The sequence below is a fragment of the Hetaerina americana genome, unplaced genomic scaffold (assembly GCF_022747635.1).
Source record: "Hetaerina americana unplaced genomic scaffold, ioHetAmer1.1.p SCAF_51, whole genome shotgun sequence".
Lineage (NCBI taxonomy): Eukaryota > Metazoa > Arthropoda > Insecta > Odonata > Calopterygidae > Hetaerina > Hetaerina americana.
Window position 1 is genome coordinate 1273882 of NW_027287107.1, and position 24268 is coordinate 1298149.

The 24268-nt window shown below is 40.5% G+C and overlaps 1 protein-coding gene across 1 annotated transcript in view; it reads right to left on the reverse strand.

The window, feature by feature from the left end:
* Positions 1 to 309: 309 nt before the first annotated feature.
* The window catches only part of Ephrin (ephrin), a 229252-nt gene continuing 205293 nt past the window's right edge, over positions 310 to 24268 (reverse strand). The window contains exons 2-6 of the mRNA XM_071593133.1: positions 9537 to 9678; positions 8396 to 8564; positions 7844 to 7954; positions 5645 to 5806; positions 310 to 5233 (exon numbers count right to left, since the gene is read on the reverse strand). Of these exons, the coding sequence (XP_071449234.1) occupies positions 5094 to 5233; positions 5645 to 5806; positions 7844 to 7954; positions 8396 to 8564; positions 9537 to 9678 (724 nt within the window). The 3' untranslated portion in view covers positions 310 to 5093. The remainder of the gene's footprint in view (positions 5234 to 5644; positions 5807 to 7843; positions 7955 to 8395; positions 8565 to 9536; positions 9679 to 24268) is intronic.

Consider the following 24268-nt stretch of genomic DNA (forward strand, 5'->3'; position numbering starts at 1 on the left):
TGTATTCTTGCCCAAAGCAAGATTTAAACCCATGACCTTCTATTTTAACAGTGAGCCAGCCATTGCTTAACAACCCAACCAGACTATAACCACTCTGCATGAAGGTTTGGAGAATGCTCATACAAATGCATTACATCCACTTTGATTCAGGACTGAATGACACAAAACCACTTAGTGAAAGTAATCACATCACTTCACTGTGATTAATAATAATGAGTAATCAATTACATCAATTCACCGATGGAATTAATTACACTACAACAACTCACTTGAAGAATGATGAAAGGATAGTAGACATTCACTGAACAACACATTCACATTACAATTATTTATTCTGTACAAAAGTCTGTTATAAAATATTTCCCATCACATAGTATGGTGTATAGTGACAAAGGTGCTGAATATAAATAACAGGAAAAAACATCCACAGTACCATTTGATAAATCCACTACACATTTGCACACATGGGTTGTGGGATTCAAGACTGAAGATTTGAGAGAGGGGACATTTTTTTTATCATGATGACAGGTGGATGATTAGCAGTTGATGCATGAATAAGTTGTACAATTAGTCAATCTAACAGACACATCAGTTTTAAGGCCTGCCATTAATACCCAGGGTGTGATCTTCTACATTTACACTTTTCGAATGTTGGGTGTTTCATATTACAAGTCCAATGCCACCAAGGAAACACTTTTTAAGAGCATATCATTACGAAGAAGCACCATTTTTTTCTTTGTAGCATTTTAAAATTTTACTCATTGTAAAATACAAAGATTCATTCATTTCTGTTGCATCTAATTTGGAATTAAATCCCTACACTTCCTCCTACGTTCAACTCATTGAATGGCAATGATGGATATAAATATATATACACACATGTACATGTGTGTTTGTATCTATGTGTGTCTATATATATAGTTTTAAGGAGAAGATAAAATATAATTTTTGAGTGTGATTGAAGCTAGAGCAGAAGACAATTTGCAAAAGAGTAACAAAATTTCAGCCATCCATCATAACCTGCAACTGCACATCATCGCAATAAACACAAAGTACCTAATGCTTAAAAAAATGCAAGCATGGGCTACATTCACAATCAAATTTGGCACACCATCATTCTGCACTGTAACCTTGGCAAATATTGGCGAGTAAATAAAAAGGGTAGCATTATAATTTTGCCAACATTATAGTATAAAAAAGCACTTCCTTCATGGGATACAAAAATTGAAAAACCTAAAAACTACTAAAGACAAAACTTGAAAGGACATGGTGACCACATATGAAATCACTTAAGGAATAATAGGCAACTACTACTTCATATTCTCTGCTTCAATCACTGTCATCTGGGTAACAAATGAATTTACCCAAGTCGAGGCCACAAGTTGGACAGCAATGACTTGAAATCATTGGTAGCATAAAACGAGCATGTTGGGAAATGTGAGGATACTTCTTAATTTATTATACCTTTATGGGCATAGTTTTTGTTAAATAACCAAGCAAGCAGGGGTCTCTAAACATCACAACAAATGATAAGTCAAAGGGAGAGAGCAGTTTTATGTACAAGTGGATAATGGGGATGTTGAAGGAGGTTCCATCTGTTGAATATATGCAATTTCCATACCAGCAGAACTGTACAGGGCAGAGGAAATGCATAATTCAAATGCATCGCAGTTGATTCTAAGGGGGTAAATATTACAGAGGAACTACTTAAATGTAGTTTTCATCTAAATGTGCATCACAAAGACAAAAATAAATTGTACTGCCATTGTGAAGAAAAATTATACTTTGGCATAAATAAACATTTAAACTATACAGCAGTTCAAACTTCTGTTTTAGAGCAATCACAGCAACAGAGCAATAATAATGAGTCAGGCCAATATAAAACCATTTTGACAAGCTAGGCAACTTAAAATTTACTGTTGCTTTACAAGCATAATTTACAGTAGATCAATCACTAATAAGTATATTAACAACATGAAATTTAACAGTTTCATGATCAAAATGCAAAAAAATATATGCCATAAAAATATTTCACAATGGTTTTCCTTTGCAATCTATATGTACTCATTACTGACAAAAACACTGAGAAATGAGATTACAACAACTTTATCCAGTTAAAACTTTTTTCCATGATTTCATGAGACAGTTAATCGACTTAAAAGAAACAATGTGCAGCTATACTCCATTGAACTACGGGAGAGTCAACAATTCTCCATTGCTACAAACAATGAAACTAGTTCATGCAAAGTAATGTAAATGCCCTAATTTGTGAGCTGGTATGTGTTTAAAGATGGCAACCTTGGAACGGCAGAATCTCATTAGAACATTCCTTGTATTTTCAATGGCTTGCATAGAAAGTCACTTTTGAGACATCTGCAGCCCCTTATCTTAGAAAATAAATATAATGTTTACATTAGTGCAACTGAGTTGATGATATTTTTATCTCCAGAATGAGTTTAAAAGATATTGGCAAGCTTGCCTAATTGTACAAAGAGTATAAAATCAAGAAAAAAATTATAATGAAAACATAATAAGCACCAATGCATAAAATTGAAGTGACTTCTGGTCCATTTTAGGGCTGATTTGCTAAATCATATAGACATTAAATCTTTGCCCAGGGAGCATAATCACGGGACAAAATTGAGAGGTTGTCTTCATGCGACACAAACCTGTGTATAAGTGCATCCATAACTCTCTCAAGCCTGCATATTCACTGTACTCATAACTCAAAAAATGTACTAATGAGATTCAACTGAAAAATTCACATAAACGATGAGAAAACATCCCTCCTCCCAATTGCACATAACTTGTTATAAGTTCACAATTGTATCTCTGTGTGTGGAGATGAATATGTAACATTGTTTGTGTAAATGTGTCAGATTATGTGTGTATATCTGTTTGTGTGACTGGTAAAAAACACACAGCAAACATATCCACTTATGGCACTTAAATACTTATATACCATATATACATTTAATTACATAGCACAACTATCAGTGTTCCTCTTCTAGTAATTCATAGCTAATTTAGTCATCATTTTATCATCACACTCCATACGTTAACTTACAGGCTTTGCATTACATACTTCATCAAATAATAAGTCCAGAATGTAGACACAAATGAAATAGTGATTGATATAGTGACACTGCAGCAACTTCAAAAACGTGGTCAACATAATATGATGCTATTTGTTATATCACATTTTTTGAGTCTTTGTATTGTCAATCTAATGGATAAGTCCCAAAATAACACAATATGCTATGATAAGTTATCAGTTAGATGGGAACATCAGATGGGAGACAGTAGTTTAAGAGCTTACAGCAACCAAAAGCACAGGTGGTGGCGATCCAAATTACATATCACCACAGCCCATATCTTCACTCATACAGATAAATTAGCATTGCCACACTCAAGAGTAGTTGGAGCCTGATAAATTCATTGCTGGGAAAAGATGCTTCTAAAATTCAACTCTTAGAATCAACCCTTGCTTTTCTTTCAAAAAGTATTTCTGGAAAAGATTTCATGATAGGACTAACATTCCATTCATTCAGAAGGCAGTGGCACACACTGCCCCTTGATTCAATGCTTTGTTATATCCATTAGCTATTTGATGTCAGGCAAACTCACAAATGGTGAGAGATCTTAAGAAGGATAAACAGAGAGTAAGCTGTCTTAAGGCACGAATCCAACTACAAAACCACAGCACCACGCATAACCGGGCTGTTGGCTGTGATTGACTTCATCAGCCAAACATACTCAGTGATGTACTGATATAAATTGATATTAGAGCCAATCAACACCAGGTGTATTCTCCACGCAAATACATGACTCAGTTCACTGGTGTTTTCAATTGTCTATGGGTCATCCAACATATTCTTCTGCTTTAATCATCCAAAGAGACTGGAAAAGTTACCTCTAAGTGTTGTACCAATCATTCTCTCCTCCCTCAATGTCAACTACAAAGGGATATGCAGCAAACAAACAATAAATTTGTGAGCATTCAAATGAGACTGACAACATTTTAGTGGATTTCACAAACCATTCTATTGTTATAGCATGTTTGTCTATACCTGTGCCCTAGAAATAGGTCCTTACACTGTAACAAGGCATCTATGAGAAACAGTACTTCACTTACAATGACTGGTATTTCATCTACTATCTATCACAACATACTTCTCCCGAGTGATTAGACACACATACACATACATATTCACATACTAAATCACACATACAAGCAACCAGGTTCATTCACACATATCTAAGACTTCCTTTGTTACAAAGGGAGACCATCTTTAAGAAGTACTCATGCCTATTCTATAACTGAGAAATGATGACAAATACGATGATATGATGATGTCTGAAGATACTTTACATGCCTTTGACATTCATTGGATCCAAAATAGCTCAAAATGGGTAAAAATTGAGTAAATTAGAACTTGGCAAATCCCTTTTCAGTAACTACATCATCAGAAAAATGAAATTAGGATTCCTTTAACACTCATTCAGAAATCTTATGACTTATTTGAACACTAGCAGTATTTTTCTCTGCATAATTGCCCAATAAATTTCTGATCCACGTATAAACATTCTCTCAAGTCAATTTCACCCAATCATCACTGACAGCAGTCCATTCCATTCAAATAACTAACGTCCATACCACGAATAATCCCATGATTGAGATCATTCAACTTCCCTACTCGCTTCCACTCCCCAAATATTATCTGTATAAGAGACAAGTTGAGTAAAATTTTCCATCACTAACATGAGAATAATTTTCTCTGTACATGGCCATCATCTTGAACTAGATTATTCCAGTCTTTATCGGTCACATTCCACTGAAGGTTTACAAACAAACACGTGGAAAAGGAGCAAACGAAACAGAACACACTTTGTTGTCCAACACTTCTTTCCTTCCAAGACCTGGATGGACTTTGGTCAGTGGTTTTGCTCCACCTCTCGCAATTGTGTGCAAGACAATAGCTCTGGAGCCAATTAAATATCCATCTCCCTGCCTAGACAGAGAGGCCACACAGCACATAAATAATATACAGCTATTATACAAGAGCATTTCTCTCTGTCTATAGTGTTCCACCTCACCGGCCAAATAGCCGCACTGTTAAGCAGGCAATTACACATCCAAGGGTTACTCTCACATGGTCATTAGCACATGAGGCCTTGTTGTAGGTCAACTCCTCATTCTTGACCACTTCATTGGGGTGCTTCTCATATTCATCTGGAAGTTAAAAAATTACAATTACTCAAGTTGACTCCAAGTGAAAGGGTATAACCAATTTATTGACATAAAATAATTTAAAAAATTTATAAAAACTGTACTTAAATATACATTCTTGAGAATTTTAATGTCATCTTCAATTATTTTTCATTTAGTGGTTGACTGCCATGTTATATCTGACTTAAAGTTAGCATTAATATCATTTTCCCCATGCATTTAATCAGGACAGATACAATTTAACTTAAAATAATGGTGATGAATCTTATGACCAACAGTTATATTACTTGGATCTTTTAAATCATGAGGAGATTATTTATTGACATACCTGGAGAGCAAAAATTAATATAATGATGGTGTGTTAACGCTGGGAATATCACCATGAATACCAGTGTTTTAGACAGTTGTACTTACTTGTCTTCTTGGTTGTAGATTTGATATTATGAGACGGAGAATCAGTGTCTTTGTGGTAAACTGCAGTTGTGGGTGCTGTGGTGGTTGTGCTTGTAGTGGTAGTAGTTGATGGAACTGGAGTAGTGGTTGTAGTTGATGTTGAGCTTGGGCGGCTGAGGAAGGCTGTGAAGATTACAAAAAACATTTAGTATATCTATAATAAATGTGCACCTGCGTTGACTCAATTAGCTACAGACATAACTATGAAAATATTCACTCTAATATTATTCCCCATTTAATCTTCTTGTTTGCCTCTACAACATAAAGTTCAGCATTAAGAGTAAATTTCAGGCAAGTTTATTACCGGTCATTTTTACTTTAAAAAGATTTCCGAACATTGAAGTATACTAATGACTGTAAAGTTAAGTGTGATAAAACCCCTTGGGTAACAAATGTTGATACCACTACTCACTAAGGGTTAAGTGGATCGCGGAAAGACAGATTGTGAAATGACTGACACGCAAAAGTATATTTTTTATCAAATTCCATTGCTCAGTATTGCAATGACATTTGAAACTCCACCAACAATATTAAATTAAATAAATCTGATAATTCAAAAGCTAAGAATCACACACTGTAATCAGCTGGTTGAACAAGCCAACCATGAAATCTGGAATCATGAGTTTGGTTAATACATAGTCACTGACGATAAATCTATTGGCAATATAACTTCAATAAATTTAAAAATTCGTATTTTCGTGCTTCTTTAAGATTGTCCGGTGAGGCTTCCCTTTCCTTTAGCTCGTGTCATGTTAGGTAACTGAGCAGTGGGCCGGATCTCCCTAGCCTTAAAGAATGATTTGACATTAACGTTTGAGAAATAATTATCGCTATTTTAGAAGAGAAATATTTGTTCTGATAAGGTCAAAAGCAGTCAAGAATCCGGAAAAATGATGAAGCACATATTCAACATTTTGAATGCTTGAATATAGTATATTCACAGATAAATTATCTGAGAGCAAACTAGCATATGTCTGGTAGGTATCTGACGTCACCACAGATGACGGGCGCACATAATAATGCATACATAAGTGGGGCACTAATTTATGAAACTTTTCAAACATCTTAAGGCAGAATTAATTTACCTAGACCGGGATAAGAACTGGGATCCCTCGATTTGTCGTCGAATACTATACCCAGTTAAGTGATCGCGGCATCTAATAATGTGAATCCCGGCGTAGGCGAATTATTTTTGTATCGTAAAATTTCCGCATTTGCATTAAAATTAGCATGACTATGCAGAAGTTACTGTTACAGAATTTTCATCAAGTTCTTTCAATTTATGAATATGTTAGTTTAAACAACCATTTGTATAAAAATTCGGATGACTACGCTGAGGTTACTTAGGAAGAATTTTCTGCCAGTTCTTTCAATTTAAGAATACATTAGTTTACCTTGAAATCATCAAGAGTGCATACTTTGGACGAGAAAATATTTTGCTTAAAATAATCAGTTTGTATCAGATTAACGGTGGGTCTGGCCTAGAACTTGAATTTCGCAATGTATACTCGTTTAACGTGAGGGTTTGAAGGTATTACCACTAAGCAACAAATTACTTTTCAATTCTAAGTCAATAATCCCATTCAATTTCGTTGGAAAACAAGAGTGATACCCTCTCCCCTCATCCCTTGACGACAGTTTCCTCCTAATACGTATATGCCACATTAGCTGTTCATTACATTCATTACTACTCACTACCGTACATTCATTACTGTCATTACATTCATTACTACTAATTACTGTACATTCGTTACTGTTCATTACATTCATTACTCTCAGTGCAATAATTTGACAACATTCAAGGTGTTTGTCACAGCTCTTTTAAAAACTAATGGCTCTTATAAATCCAAGATTAAATGTCTTCACGGCAAAAGGTTGGTGGCACAGTTATGGTTGAAAGGCAGGTACAAACACTTAAGTTTATTGGAAAAAATCGAACTAATCACACTTTCCTGCCATTTTATTTTGATCAAATGTAACATGCTACTAAATAAAATTCTTACCCTAACATGAGGAAGGGGTAACGATGCCTGCATTCATATGAGAATACAAGAATAGCCTATCCTCATCTATTCAACTTCAAGGGCATTCCACGGTCATATATAAAAAGCAATTGAATATGAATTCAAAAATCGGTTAGGACTACACAACTCTACATACTGTGATTCTGCGTATCTTCTGGACGACAGCATACTTTGAAAACCACCTTCATGTTGTTTGTCGAACATCGGCCTCCAATGCGACGGTGTAGATCATCTTTGGAAGATGTTGCTGAGGGACGAAAAATACGCATTTATAACAAAATAATCTATTTTAGCAAAAAACTCAACAAGGTTAATTTAAAATTAATTTCTCGAGACAAAGGAAATGACGGGAAAGAAAAAAACGAATGACATTTTCCAATATATTAATTGGATTTCAGGTCGGCCAAATATAAAAAATGAAAATATGCTAAATTTTTCACATCATTCAATTTACATTCTTCAAAAGTGAGAAACACATGCACCATGAAAACAGCGAAATGAGTTAAATTAATTGCGCTTGAAAAAAAGAGGAACTCCATGCTCAAGAATTAGATTAAATAACAAGTCGCAGAGGACGGAAAGCAGGTTAACTTCCACAAATAAAAATCATTTATCTCTTAAATGGTCCACTTACAGAGTATTCAAACTTCATAAATTCTACTCATGTTATTTTTATTAGGGAACTCACAGATAAAATAATAGTCTTGTCCTGGCTGGAATTCTAGTCCACCAGGCTGGGGAGTAAAAGACCGAAAGGTGATGGTGAAATACATCAACTTGTACGGCTTATCACAGATAGCGATGATACGAGGGTTTGGATTCGTGATTCGGCAAGTGTCGTACTCTTCTTTGGATACCTGAAATCAGAAAACAATTTTTTTGTCCTCAAACAACATCGAAGATATTCTGAATAAAATGAAAATTCTGATACCATACAGGAAGGTACGTTCTCAAACGGGAGGGTCCATAAACTAATGAAAGGAGAATAATATTCCAATCTTATTATGAGAAGGGCAGAGGGGCAATGGGTCCCGCGGAAAATTGAAAGCCCGATAACGTGAAACAAGGGGATCGTAACAGGGTACGACATTAAACTGTCAAGAATTAATCTGGGACGTATTAAGCCAGTATTACTGGCACAGTTAAAGGAAAATGAGAATGGGATATGCCATTAATTGCACAGGAAAGCACCAATTTTAAAATAAACCTTCCTTCAGCGGGGAAATTTACTTTTACTTAATTAATACATCGTTCACCGTTCCCATAAACTCTTATCTTTACAATCGGGTTAAAACTCTCGTCAATCATAAGACTGTTTGAACTGAACTGAAGCAATTTGCCATCCCGTGCAATGAATTGCGACAGGATAAAAATGTTGAATGCGATTGATTGCAGAGCCCAAGATCAGAAATTGAACTTTATTTAGTAAGTATCAGTAGATCTGATAGATTAGCCGGCATTGACTCGTACTGACTTAAATCTCAGTGCTGGAATGGAAAATATATTTGAAAACTTGAGCTGACTTTAAGCCAGGAGTTTTTCCCCGAGAATTCCACCAAGGATTCTTAAGTTCGAATTCTAAACTACCCCTTTGTCAAATATTGCAGCTGGATTTTTGAAAAGTCTCTTGCACACTGCATTATCCACGAAATTCATAACAATAAGATACAAATTTAGCAGGGCATCTGCTGATAAAATGGACGAAATCATTTGCCATGGGGAGCTCATTACACAACAATCAACTCAATTCCGAAGCAATGATCTCTACGTAAATAAATTCACAATTGCTAAAACTTGGAAGGTCATAAAATATCGTTAACTTTACTTACATTGTATATTATGTATTTCTCTGCATCATCTTCGTGTGTCCCTGGCATGTACACAGGGCAGATGATGTTCACTTGATCATACTCAAAGGGCACATTCCCTTTGTTCACATCTATTATGTGATCTGTGTTGTCTATCCTGAATCTGAAAAGAGAGAAAAGAGGGAGTCAAATTAGTCATCAGGAATCAAATCATAGGCTGCCGGCATCACACAGTCGGAAAATAAAAAAAAATAAACGCCTTTAATCATTCTTCCCCCCAGTCTTCATGCATTAAAAATCACAAGGAAAGTCACCCGATACTGCTGGACACATTTTACATCCACCAATGCGGATCGAAACATTTTCAAGTAACCGATTGCAACGCCAATTTCTGCTCGGCAATTTAAAGCGCGCTGAAAGGAAAAGATGGTGGCAATATTGATTCAATAAGAAGAGAGTGACTGGCAAGTAATGAGGCACAACCAGAAAAGGGAAGGGCATAGGAAGAATGGGAGGGAAGAGGTTGGGCATCATAGGGAGGGCAATCAATAATGAGGGGGATATGCGGGCGGGGGGAGAGCGCATTTACAACCAGACAATACTATTACCAGCGAATTCTTCGGACGAAATACAGAGTGTGGATTGAAACAATGAATCCCAAACACTTATTTTCCTTGTTGGCACGGCCTTTCTTCGCACTCTTTCGAGTGGCGGGCGGTATCTTGAAACCATTTGCCAAGGTTCCCACCGGTGATTGCATGTACCTGGCGGTGAAAAGTCGACGGGGGATTGGGAGTGGGAAAGGGTAAGCCGTCGGGGACAATCCCAGTGGGAGAACCATGCCCGAAAATGATAGTTGTGGTCGAGTGTAGGCGGGGCGAGATAATTTGTTAAGTTTGAGAACCCCGCGGATAAATTCCACGTCACCACTTACAAAGGCGGGTGTTGGGTCACCAGCCACTAAGGTAATCGGTGATTATTGGCATTAAACATTATTTTATTTTGTGGAAGTTTGAACTGTTGCTGTACGCAATATTTCCTACCGCCGTGGCCTCGAATCCTAAGGGTGGGAAATGATTCTTTACATCAATCAACGTGTAGACGATCAAGTCGATTTCCATTGGCTCCTCTCTGAGACCTCGCCTACCACTCTAATGGGACGCTAAAATTATTCCCCATGTGTCAGCGCTTAACTCAAATGATTTGATGGTGGAAGGAGAGGGGGAGAAAATGTTACTGACGACCAAATGACACGTAGTGGGTTGGATGGGAAGAACGTCCAGGAGGACGGTCAGTTGAGAAAAGAAAATAGCACCGGAGTGGAGTTCGGATATTTTAAAAATATCTTTTTCTTCCATCTTTTTCTCCAATTTGGCTGACGGCCAAACTGTGAAACGTGAATTATGCACTTGTTCGATAACTATGACCTTGTTTCTAAGAGATAAAACTCAATTTACACGTCCTCCAAGAAAAATCGTAAATTTCATAGGAGACATTTTACACCACATAAATGACAATGAGCAAGCGTGTAAAATTTTAGAACAGATCCACCATCATTAGAAAGCTCTCAATGTGCGAACCAACTGCAGACACAAATTGACGCGACAGGCGAAAATGCCCACCGAAGTAAATTACAAATATATTTTCAATGCTAAGTGATTACGCACTGCTTTAAGTAAAACATCAGCATCTCAGTGGCAAAGGTGTCGCATGGAAAGGGTGCCATTTTCGTGTGCATAGGTAATCCACTTGTCATAACAGTTAAAATATTAAAGAAATAGTTTACATAGTCAAATTTAATTATCCTTCACATCATCTACACGGTATCCGGCAAGTCATCCAAAGCAAAAATGGAGAAGTTAAATAATTCAAATGATGTAGTTTTATGGCAAATTTCTCATTTAAAAATATTTCTCTACTCATGAATGAAGTAGTGGATTCTTTAACAAAATACGGGTGTTTCTACGTAAACAAAAGAATATTTCCTGCATCACAAGTTTGTCTTCCAACCAGCATTTAGATGTAATTACAGGGGGCACGTAGGTGTACGTACATGCCACTAAGAAATATAAACATAACCTTATGCCAAAATTTGTTCGTGGTCTTCTTCAACGACTAATTCATGCCTTCCTCTTCACTTTCGCCGATACCACAAATCGCCACCTTACGACTCCACGCTCATACTGACGGCTGGGCTCGAACCACGCACCAACGGCCACCCACCAGGCGAGCACGAGGCGACGATCCCGTGATCCGCCCAGCGCGGCAGCTGCCTCCGGCGGAGTTGGGGGGGGGGAGAGAATAGGCGGGAGGGGGAGGGAGGTGGAGAAGAATGTGCGGCCCCAACATTGGTCACACGCCCTGAGGTACACCTATAAGTCCCTCACAATCCACAATGTCAAGTGCCTCCTTTTCAGTGAAGAAGGCAAAGGAAGAAGAGGAGGGTTGGGCAAAAAGGGATCTCCGGCTGGGGGGGCGGGGAGGGTAAGGGAGCAGGGGTGCGGGGACGTGGCAGACGTGGGGGGAGACGGAAAGGAGGTGGTTTGGGTGGGGTAGGGCCGGGTCTCTCGACAGAGAGGAAAAGGAGCGAGGAGTAGGGCCGTGGGTGGGGTGGGTAATGGGAAGATATTCGGGATCCGTGGAGGGTTAAGGGCACGTGAAGATGATGGTTGTGGGCATAAAGGAATTTGGGTCGTGAGGGAGGGGGGAGGAGGAGAGGGGAGAGGGGGCGGGGTTTAGCCCCGAGAGGGAATGGGGACTGGGGATCGCGTGGTTGTGTGGAAAAGGGCTGCGTTTCCAATTTAATTTATGAAATGCGCTAGACACCCTAAAAAAGACACTTATGTGTGCTACCCCTGGAGGATAAGTGGCACCAAATTCGGCGCTACGGCTTTAACAGAGCCCTCACGCTCAAATATTTTGTCCTTATCCACGCCGAATTTCTATCGAGCATGCTCTGAAAATTCAACGGAATTCCACCTTCTCGTTTTCGCGGTTTTCAGGAAATTTCCCCGACTTTCTGGATTAAGATAACACACCTCGTTTTTTTCGTGAATATCCTGTTAGTGTCTTGAGCTCATTCCCGACGAGTGAAATGTGACGCTGAAGACCCAAACATCCTAAAAGCCACCGTAAATGAAAGTTAGATGTCCGGATCTGGTGAGCCAGGGTTCACTTACCTCTGTTAACCATAACCAGATAACCACAGTATTTTTTCTACAGATTTATTAGCTGTGTTCTAAACCTTTGCGCCCTTCATCAACATTCCACAACAGGTATCAATATATTGACAGGATACTCAATATTTGGCGATAGACGGCTGGTAAGAATTAAATTTCTGAGTAAGCGCACACTGATTGGGATTATTTGAATCGAACGATAAAACTATTCCAGGCACTCTCGAAGAAGTTTAGCGAGAATCGCCTTTTCCTCGGATGAATTAAAATTCCCTCATCACTATCTCCTGGCCTTCCAGAATCCTCCTCCTCGGCCCTGAAATTGCCAAGACTTTTAATTGAATCTTGGCAAGCGTTTAACTCGCCGGAAATATTTCATAACTCTCGAATGTAATATTCGCCCCCCCCCCGCTTGTCTCCCCCGACTCAACAATGGCGAAAACCACGCTTCAGTATCACTAAAGCATTTGGAAGCAATCTGACGAAGATTACTTTTAAAAATGTTGTGGCGCTGGGGGAACTGGGAAACTCGGGAAGCTTAGAATAATAATCAGCTCATTGAAACGCGGATGATCTCGATAATTTTCACTTAAAGGCTTGAAAAATGTTGACGCTGACGACGAAGAAATGTCGCAAACTTGCCCAAAGTGGACACAGTTTGCACCAGCACTGAAATTGGTGATAAGTAAGGTACTAAGGAGGCCAAAACTGGCGGTGGAATTGATCTAAGAAGTGCTAATTTGAACGTTAGCTCCTGTTTTCGGAATGTGTTCACTTGAGTTTGAAGTTGTTTAACGGCAGAACGCTAAGCGTGACAAGGTATACAGAGCGCACACAAGATCGCTGAAATGACAAAATCGCTGTCGGAAATGGGTGACAAATGACTGCGGCTTAGGGTTTGCGGGCCGAGGTTAGGGAGGGGGGGGGGGAGCGGCTGCGGCGGGCAACGGTGGGCCGGCTGCCGGCCGGGCGCGGAGGGGGAGGCCCGGGGGCCCACATCTCAGTTCCCGCGCTTGATGCAACAGCGGCAACAAATCGGTCGTGGGAAAACGACGGGGATAAGGAACTTTTGCCTATTAGAAAGCCACAATTCCCTTAGAGGAGCCTGGCAGAGGCAACCAACCCGATGCCGTGATCGGGAGAACTGTATTAATTTAAACCACTGCCCTAGTATTATGGAATAAGAAAGCTTCGTAGGAAAACTAATAACCACAATCCAAATGATACCCAACGGTACCCATTTCCGAGAACCCCCAACGGTATTTTCAGCTGACCGATGAAACCAATGAACACGTGTTTCTTCATAGGCATCATCACTCTTTGGCATGTGAGGGAATCAATTCGGTAAAATGTTAAATAGAGGGTGTAAGCCTATTATACTTTTGCATTTTTCTGCATACAGCTCAAACTGTATATGTTCTCCAAAGTAGTTTTAATTGATAACCTTTTAAGTTTGCCAATCTTTCTTAGGGGAATTATGACAACGCAAAGCAGTGCCTTTTATCAACATGCTCTATGTAACCGATCTAGGCTTAATCATAAAATTGTCATTTTAAAGGAAAAGTATGTTTTGGAGGAATGCCTACAATAACCAAAGAACTACAGTATCAAATTCTCTCAAAACTATACAACTACTTCACTTTTTTGAGTTTATTAAGATAGCCTAGGAAAACGTTGCAGTCGATTCCTAGACAAGCAATAATTACAGTGATAGGCAGACGGCCATGAATCTAAGAGGAAAAGTATGTCTCAATACTCAGGACAATAAATTATCGTTTTCATGAAAAATATTCAACTTTGTGATCTCCACGGTAGTACATTTTTTGAGGTGCCCTAAACGCGTGTATGAACATTTCCCGAATTTTGCCTGCGCGTCCGCGTGTATGTATGTGTCCATGTAGACGCGATAACTCACAAACTCTTACCCTAAACATCAATACAGTACAAAAACAGCAGCTAAACTGATTAGGCTTAGGCCGAAATCGACCCATCGACACGAGTGAAAGTGGGGTTCAGGAGATCAAGGATCAATTTTTATTAAAACACATGAGAATTTCCTGCGAAGCATCATTTTATTTTTCTCGTTAAAATGTGAAATAATGGAATTATTAGTGTCAGACTTAAAAAAAAAGGATAAAAAGATTCATTTAGCTTAATCTGGTCACCATTCGTGGTTTCACGTACTATGGATGCACACAAACCTTGTTCATAGGTAGAATTTCAGTATTTTCTTGGCCCATTGAAAGTGGCCACCGCAGAAACTCAAGTATCTACATCTACATCTACATAATACCCCGCAAGCCGCCGCAAGGGCGTGTGGCGGGGGGTGTTAGGTCACCAACCGTAAAAAAGAAAAATACCACATGCAAAAAAACAACACGGAAAATTACACCCACAGCAGCGCACACGCTCATGCAAAAATCCCTTCATCCAATACTCATGCAAACACATATACCGCAAAACAACTAAAAAACTGCACCCCATGATGCGGCACGAAAGCCATCCTACAACACGGAAGCCAGGACACAACAAGCAAGAAATTGAAACACCACATGAAAATGCACCACGAAACACTCTGCCCCCAAAGAGTCTTTAAAAGGCAGGGAATGCGACCCAACGTTGCAGGTAGCAGGAATTTCCCGCCGCGGAGAGGGACGAGGGGTTGAAAGGGAAACTTAAAAACAGATGAACAGAACACGAATGAGGTCATTCGGAAAGAATGGGTTATTATAACAAAACACACAAGGTTAGTGGAAGAGCATGCATTTAACATGCATACAACTAATTATTTTTTAGACGCTGAGGGTGGCAAGTGGAATTTTTGCTATCTATAACCCTGCAGTTGCTATCCCGTATTGTCCGTGGGAAGAAGGAGTCCTTGAGTCGGCTAGTTCTGGCATCTATTTCCCGAATTTTATATGCATGATCCAAGCGACCAATGTATGTAGGAGTACGAATAATTTGCGAGACCTCGGTGCTGAAACATGCGGATCTAAATTTATTTAATAATTTCAATCTTGCATTGAATCGTCTCTCAGCCAATGATTCCCACCCCAAATCCATGAGCATTTCGGTGACGCTTTGCGTTTTATCGTAGGAATTTTTTACAAAACGGGCTGCCCGGCGTTGAACCTTCTCAACTTCCCGAATGAGGCCTTTTTCACTCGGATCCCACACGCTGCATGCGTATTCTAAATGAGGCCTTACAAGAGCGTGGTAACAACGTTCCTTGACCTTCGAGTCACTTTTGCCGACAATGCGTCTAATGAATCCCAATCTTTTATATGCTTGACCGCAGACTTTACGTATGTGAGTCCCCCAAGTTAAGTCTTTTGAGAATGTGACACCTAGGTATTTTACCGTATCAACTACTGCCAGGTCACCTCCAGCTAATTTGTAAGCAAATCCCGTTGATCTTTTAAAGAAATTTACCACTGAACATTTATTATAATTTAGAGTCAATCCCCAGTTAGAACACCATTTAGTAATGCAATCTAAATCCTGCGCTAGAATAAAACGATCCTCATCCCCAGATATCTCCCGATAGATCACCGTGTCATCCGCGAACATCCTAATTTTACTTTTCACTTCGCGGTTCAAATCGTTAACAAAAATCAAGAAAAGCAATGGCCCGATCACACTTCCCTGAGGTACCCCCGACGTGACTCGAACGCTGTCGGAACTAGCGCCATCAAGGACTACCCTCTGTTCCCGCTCTGAAAGAAAATCTTTAACCCAACTTATGGCGCCCTTGTTTATACCCGCGACCTTTAATTTATGAATGAGTTTACCATGTGGGACTTTATCAAATGCCTTTTGAAAATCTAAGAAGATGGCATCCACTTGCCTACCTCTCTCACCAGATACAAGTAAATCATGTGTAAATAATCCTAATTGGGTTTCGCAGGAGCGGGTTTTCCTGAATCCGTGTTGATTGTCACTTAAAAAGTTAATATTGTCAAGGTGTCTCATTATTGAACTGACAATTATGTGCTCTAAGATTTTACAACAGATAGAAGTGAGAGATATAGGTCTGTAATTACTGGGATCCTCCCTGTCACCACTTTTAAAAATAGGCGTTATTTGCGCGGTTTTCCAAATCTTAGGTACTTTGCACTCTGTGAGGGATTTGTTAAATATAAATTCAAGGTACGGGGCAATGTTTGGAGCTAAATGTTTAATCACCCTAGCTGGTATATTTTCGGGACCCGGGGATTTGTTGGGTTTAATCTCATTAAGTAATTTTAGAATTCCTTGTTGGTCCACTGTTATTTTTTCCATGGGTGGAGTATGTATTGTTTCTTGGAGATATGCGGTGGCAACATCATTCGAGAAAACGCTTTGGAAGAATGAATTTAAGATGTTAGCTTTACCCTCACTGTCTGTATGAATTACATTGCTACAATCCCTTAAGCAAGCCACGGTTTGTTTACTCCCATTTACTTCCCTAACATATGACCAGAAAGCTTTGGGGTCAGTGTCCAAGTGCTCGCAAAGTACTTTGCGTTTAAATTCCAGTAAGGCGCTACGTAATTGTTTTTTGGTTTCAATTTTAGAGGATCTATATGTGTCCCATAATTGTGTATTCTCAGGAGATGATGTGTTCACGCCTGCCCTCTTTACCCTAGAGTGTAGCATTCTCTGCTTTCGAAGGGCTTTTCTAACGTCTTTATTGTACCACCTGGGGTCGCGATTTGCTTTAACGTATTTTATAGGTATGAAATCTACGATTCCTTTTTGCATGATATTGACAAATTCTGTCCAAGTTTCTTCCACGTTGACATGACTTAAGCGGGTTTTGAACTCGGGTAGTGAAGAGTTTAATTGATTGGCAAAAGATTCAAAGTCTGCTTTATGGTAATTATAAATTTTTATTTTTGGTTTAACAATCTTTTTTATTGCTATGTCCAAATGGACATTAATTGCTTTATGGTCACTCAAGCCCTCATCAGTTGATACACTAATAATACGTTCCGGCGTGTTTGTAAGAAATAGATCCAATATGTTTTTTCCACGGGTGGGCATGCGTACTGCTTGATGAAGGGAGTTTCTTTGAACCAATTTTATCATGGAATTGCAAGATTCGCGATCGCGGGTCCCAGATTTAACGATATTGCTGTCCCAATCTATACCTGGGAGGTTAAAGTCGCCACCAATTATGTTTATGCTGTTATTATATTTACGTGTAAACTTGTGAATTTGATCGTTGAGGGTGTGAAGTGTTTTCAAATCTGAGTCTGGAGGTCTGTAGAAAGAGCATAAATTTATGTTGGGTTGATTGGTCCGTAGTAAGGTGCACCAAACACTTTCTATGTTATTATTTTCAAATGAAACTTGCCTGCTTTCAAAATGACTTTTAACTGCCACGAAAACCCCTCCTCCGGGTCTTGTATCTCTATCGTGTCGGTAAACTTTGAAATCTATTGGGAAAATTTCTTGGTCATTAATATCATTGCACAGCCAACTCTCTGTGCCTAATACTATATCAGCGGAATGAGTTTGGATTATGTGTTCTAGATCTGCTGATTTGTTCTTGAGGCTTCTGCAATTTATAACAAGTATAGTTAAATTATTTTGATGTTGAATAACGTCCTTATTTGTGCCTGACTGTAATTTAGGACGCCTTTGTGGGGAAGTGCGTGTCACATGTCTTTCTAAATCAATGCCAGTGTTGTCAATGACTTTTATATTTTTATTAATAATATTATACGCGCTATCCCCAGATGTTATTGACCCACTAAGTGACCTGCCCTCTATCCTAAAATAAAAATAAAGTATCGCGTATTTCAGTGAGGCTAATACGGAATCCCTTCCATTTCAGAATAGAATATATTTCTAATTAAGTACGATCCTATGAAAGGTGATCTGGTGCCCGAAAAATTGCGCACAGCCTTTGATTTCCTGGATTCAATTGCAATTAATTAGGAGAGCAAATCATACAAATACAGGAAATAGACGAAAGAAAATGTTTTATATATTTCATTAAAATTATGTGCTTGCGCCCGCAGAGTGAATATGGATCTGATGGAGCAAATTACGTCATCTATGAACCTGAATACTTGTTATGAACGAGGGCTAGATCATGGAAGGGAGGAGGGGATTGAGCATGACAAAGAGGCTGAGTGAAAGGAGGCCCGCGAGTGCTATGCCCTGATTGGAACGGATAATCAACAAAATTAATCAAACCACCGGAACGACTTTTGGCGCCTGGATCAGCAGAGTCCCATAAATAATTGAATTAATGGTTTATTACCAATTGGGAGCGGCGGCATTGATAAGAAAAGAATGAAAAATCAGCCGAGCGCACAAGAAGCCGGGTAATAGATTCGTCGACGCAATTGCCGTATTTGGGATTACCCGTAGCTCAAGAAAAGATTACAACTTGATCGTTTAATTCTGCGCACCAGCGTATTCGTAATTCCAGACACATAAAATTTCCGAAATGAAGGCATAAAAGAGGTCGAAGAGTTAACAGACAATTAAAAGTACACCGACAAGAAATGCCGTGGGAAATCGTGAAACTGTTTTTATGGGCTGTAAAATATTTACAATTAGAGCCAAATGCCTTTAATTATGACAATACCAATGAAAGCTTTTGGCATGCAGTTAAAATAGGAATTAAAAGCATATTGACACAAGCGCATACTACACTGCTGCCGCCTTGGTTGGAGATTAACACTATTTACGGCCTATTAAACTAGAACGATTCATTTATTTGCTGGGATAATTGGAGTTTCATTATGTTAATGGGCGACTTTAATCTTCCATCAATACATTACAGTACATATAGATATAATCTGGCTGGAGCAGAGAGAGAATCGCGTCAAGGATTGCTATAAGTTTCCATAAACTCGCCGAAACAAGTATTTACGGCGCCAAAGTTAAGCAAAGAGCATTATTATTTTTGCTAATCAGCATTTACCAATCATGACGGTTTATTAGACGTAACGTATATTGACTTTATCTGTCACATTAGAGGTGTATATTGCTTAGCTAATAAATACGCCCTTCCAATTTAGAAACGACCGGTGATACGACAGAAGAGAGGTTTTCGTATACAAAGCAAAGCCGCTAAACGAACACCCCTCCACCCGTAATTTATGAAGGCAGAGAAAGATCAATACGGAAGCAGAAGACCAAGGGAGTACAAAGCTGCGCAAGAAGTAAATGATTTGCACATTAGAAACGAAAGGCAATCACAAACTCGTGTAAATGATTGCACAACGTCCTCAAATTTCTCCTTAATAAAAATCGTTCCGATTGGAAAGGAACTCCAAAAATCACCGTAGGGACCTCTCATGGATTACTTGGAGATCTGGTATTTTGGGCGGGTGATTATCTAAATCTAAAGATGATTCAAATTTGACGAAAAGGTCGAAGGCTCAATTAGAAATGATGTTCTCCGCAACGCAAGGGAAAGCTACCGCACCGATCTGCCATCAGGCCATCACAGTGTGCCCTCCCATTAATGTTAAAGCAACAGACAGGGAGTTGACATTTAACAACGGATATTTATCCTTAATCTACGAATTTACGGCTGATCAGGTAGAATTTATAGATATTTTGAATTTCTAGCTTGATGCTCAGCACCAGATATCTGTCGGCACGGAAATCAGAGCTGGGTAAATTCGGTTGTGCGCGCTGAATACATTTTTACTGCTGAATCATCCAGTTAAGTTTTCTTGCATCAAATTGTCGCCATCAAAATGCGTGCGGCGTCAAATGTTAGTAAATGTTGAAGCGTTTGAGCATGGTGATTGAACTTTCGTTGCTTCAATGCATGCGCATGACATGAGCTACGATGCAGAATGTGTAGATTGTCCCCCGACAATGGAAGAGGTGAGCTGAAAACGTAGGGAAACGTAATTGAATACCTTACAAGGTTATCATAGAGGCAGGGTGCCGCGTCTTAACAAGTCGTAATGACGCCTAAGGCACACCATTTACATTCCTCCCCGGGAGAGGTAATGAAGCAATGCGAAGAGTTACTGCCTATGGTAACTTATACCTAAAGCGTGTCGCATGCTATTTGGCACGCTCGAAATTACAACATTTATTACTGAAACGGTGCACTTCGTATAGCTTTACAACCACAATTTCGCTTAGTTTTACAGCCACAATTATTACCACTACACGTCATAGCTTCATAGGCAATACTACATCATTACGACGTTGATAAGGAGTTAAAATTTGGAGCAAACAAGACGGTCAAAGCGGATTGGTAAGGGGACAGAAAACCAACCCCTACTGAGGTAGTACACACCAAAGGATTTTATGGGAAGTAAGACTCCAGGGCACCGTGGTTTCCACATTAGTATTAGGTCGCTAAACTATTCCCTAGAAAGAGGTTGATTATAATGTGGGGTTATACACATTTTTTGGGGTCGAGCTGAGGCAGAGTTAACCGAAGAAGATACTAATCAACGCCCCGGCCTCACACGAATGCATGGTGCGCGCTCGCATAATTATACCGAGAGAGATGAGACTGGACATTTCCATATGCAATAAAAACCTCGGTGTAAAATCGTCAGTCATACAACATGTGACGAGGCAGATCCGAAGAAAGGCCATACCCGGAGAGCCTCTAAGAGTTAATTGAAATATTTAAGCCATAAATGGCCGCAAACTCCCCCTAAGATATTACCGGGGACCCTCATTATTTCGGCAGGCTAAATTAGTTAGGGAAGATTTGAGAATTAGATTGCAGGGCGGGGAGATTAAGACGTTCGTTTTTACGAGGAGGACGCGTGATCTGAATAGGATGATAGGTCCGGGCAGGGTGGCGGACCGAATGCAGGGGAGATGAATCAAGGGGTGACTCCGTAGGTGGGACAGGGTCCCCCCCCCTCCGTCCTCCCGACCATGTTTCTTCCCATCCCAGAAGAGGAGGGAATCTTTCGGGGAAGAAGGGGGAAGGAAAGGGGCTTGCTTGTGGGACACTTGGGGCATTCTCCCTGGCTCCCCCTCCTAATCTCATGGTGCGTTGACACTGGCTGGCACCCCACCGCCGGTGGTGGCTTGCGGGTCAACTCGTAGATGTTGTGGAGATAGGCGAGAGAGGACGGCTGAAGGAGGGGGCGGAGGCGGAAAGGGAGAATGGGGTCCTGGCACACCCCTCTCCCCGACAGGTTGCGGTCACGGGGGAAAGGAGGGTTATCAGAATTGGTCAAGGAGGGGTTGTGGGCGAGGACAAAGAAGGGTTACGGGATGGCAGCGGAATGGTAATGGCATGGTTATGCGGGGAAGAGGGAATGGCGGGTGGGTGGGGTGCGGGGTGGCGGAATGGGCCTTGGCGGGCCTGGGGGGGGGGGGGGGGGAGGTTGTAGCGGATTTGGGCATGGGTGGGGAATGGGCCAAGGGCTGCAGGGTTCTCGGGATGGGCAAACTGTTGCTGCGAGGGGGAGGGGAGGAGCAGCTCTGGGGGGTTTACACGCCGACCGGGGGCGCGAGGAACTGGGGTGCGGCGGCAGAGGGTGCTGGAGAGGCGAGCGGCAGGGGACTGGTGGAGGCAGGGGGAGGGGGCAAAATTGGGTTCGGCGACTGGGAAACAAACTATCTCACGTGCGCGCTTGCAACATATACTACCTCAGGGGGAACACGGTCTTCCGGAAACACAAATGCGAGCCATGGGGGGGGGGGTGCCGACTTCAATTCTAGTCAGCAGGGGACTCTCACAAGTAGAAGGAGTGACAAACGATGGAAATTAACTATGCATAGTTATCAAGATGTAAATTTAAAATGGAAACCATGCCATATTTTGAACCGCAAACCCTACGTAAAAATACTTGTATTCTGTACAGTAACTATTACCACCATCATTACCATCATTTCAAACTTTGAAGACATATTTGATGGGTCAGTTTTCAAATTATTATTCATTGCAACTGAAGTTCATTGCATAGTTTCATAACCTTTGCGCTGGCATTCTTAAAAGTTTCAATTAGTTACAAAACGCAGCGTATTTTCCGAGAGAATTTCCAGTATTTATTGAATAAAAAACGACGAATAATCCTCAGACAGCTGTTGCAACAAGCAGCTATTTTTCGTCCCAAAGGATTACAGCAATTCCTGCCCTCGTTTTGACTTCATGACATTTCAAGTCTTCGAATACTTAGATTAACCCCGGTAGAACTGTAAATACCCTTCGAAGAAGAGCACTGCATACGACGAGGAACAAATACGACTTGTCTGATGCGGAAACTAACGTCTTGATTGTCAAGTGAGAACACCACAGGACAGTGGACTAACGCTAGAGAGATAAAAGAAATGCAATTTCACTTATGCGGACGTCGCTCAAGAGTGAAGCAAATTTTAATACAATAAGAAACTGTCAAAAAAACTGTTTTCGCGACACCATCACAGCAAGGAAGATGCAACACGAGAGCTAAAATAGCAAGCCTTTGCTTACGGTCGAGCTCAAACCACAGGTTCCCAGGCTGATTTCACCAGTTCCGGGGCACGAGTGAAACGCTCCGAAAGGCGGGGATGGGAAGACCTACCCAGGTCGGAAGGACCCGAGGAGCGCTCCCAAAAATCTGGGCAGGCCGAGGTAAACGAGTCGCCTCCACACCCCCTCCCACCATCGCTAACAAACCACCCCCATTCACTCCGTTACCCCCAAACGCCTACTATCTACTTTCCCCTCACCCACCATCTCCCAAGCGTTTCCTATGTCTACCAATCAAACCTCTTCGCCCATCTCCGCTCGCCTATCCGCAGAACCACCCTTCTCCGCAAAGCCGTCCGTAGAAACCTTCACGTTACCCGCAAAAAAAAAACCCTCTCCGCACCCAAGAATCCCCACTTCCCTGCCCTCTCTCGCAGATCGAACTTCGCTCCCGGCGTCACAACAGCGGAAAGAGGAGGGGGGCTACTGTAAGCTGCTTCTTAGACATCGTTGGCCTTTCCTCTCCAGAACCACCGATTCATATTTTTCGCCCAACCCCTTGGTCGCCCGAGTTTGACAATCTCCGCGACGCAACTGGAACATACATTTCCCGAGACATACAAGTCAAACCCCATTCTTGGGAGTTGACTCGGAAAACTACTTGGCCCATCGCCGAAACGCATTCCGGCCACATTCTTTCGCCTTTCTCTCGATCCCCGGAGCTGCCCATCCACGCAGTCTTCCCCTCGCATCGTCTTACGCCCGTGCCGAGCTATCCTTCCCCGCGATTAAATCGATAGCGCAGCTTATTTTAATTAATATTAATAAATGCCAGACTGGTGGTAAAACTTGATGCATTGGCAATCCTTCAAGTTTTGGGGAATAACGTTAGTAAACTTATTTTTTTTAAGTCGACTTTAATGATGGTGACTCAATGCCATTATGAAGGCATCCGCTGTTTATAAGCCACAGAATATTGAACATGAATTTTTAGGAAATGCCTTAGACCCTTATCCCTGCTTTATGTACTAACGCTTTACATCTTATAACATCCCCATTTTAAATATTCATAAACTGCATTAAAGGCCGTGGTTATAACATGAAGCTCATTTTTCGAAATAATCAAGTGTGCCCAAAATCGTTAATAAAATATAATTACACAAAAATTCGTCGAGAACCATAAAAATATT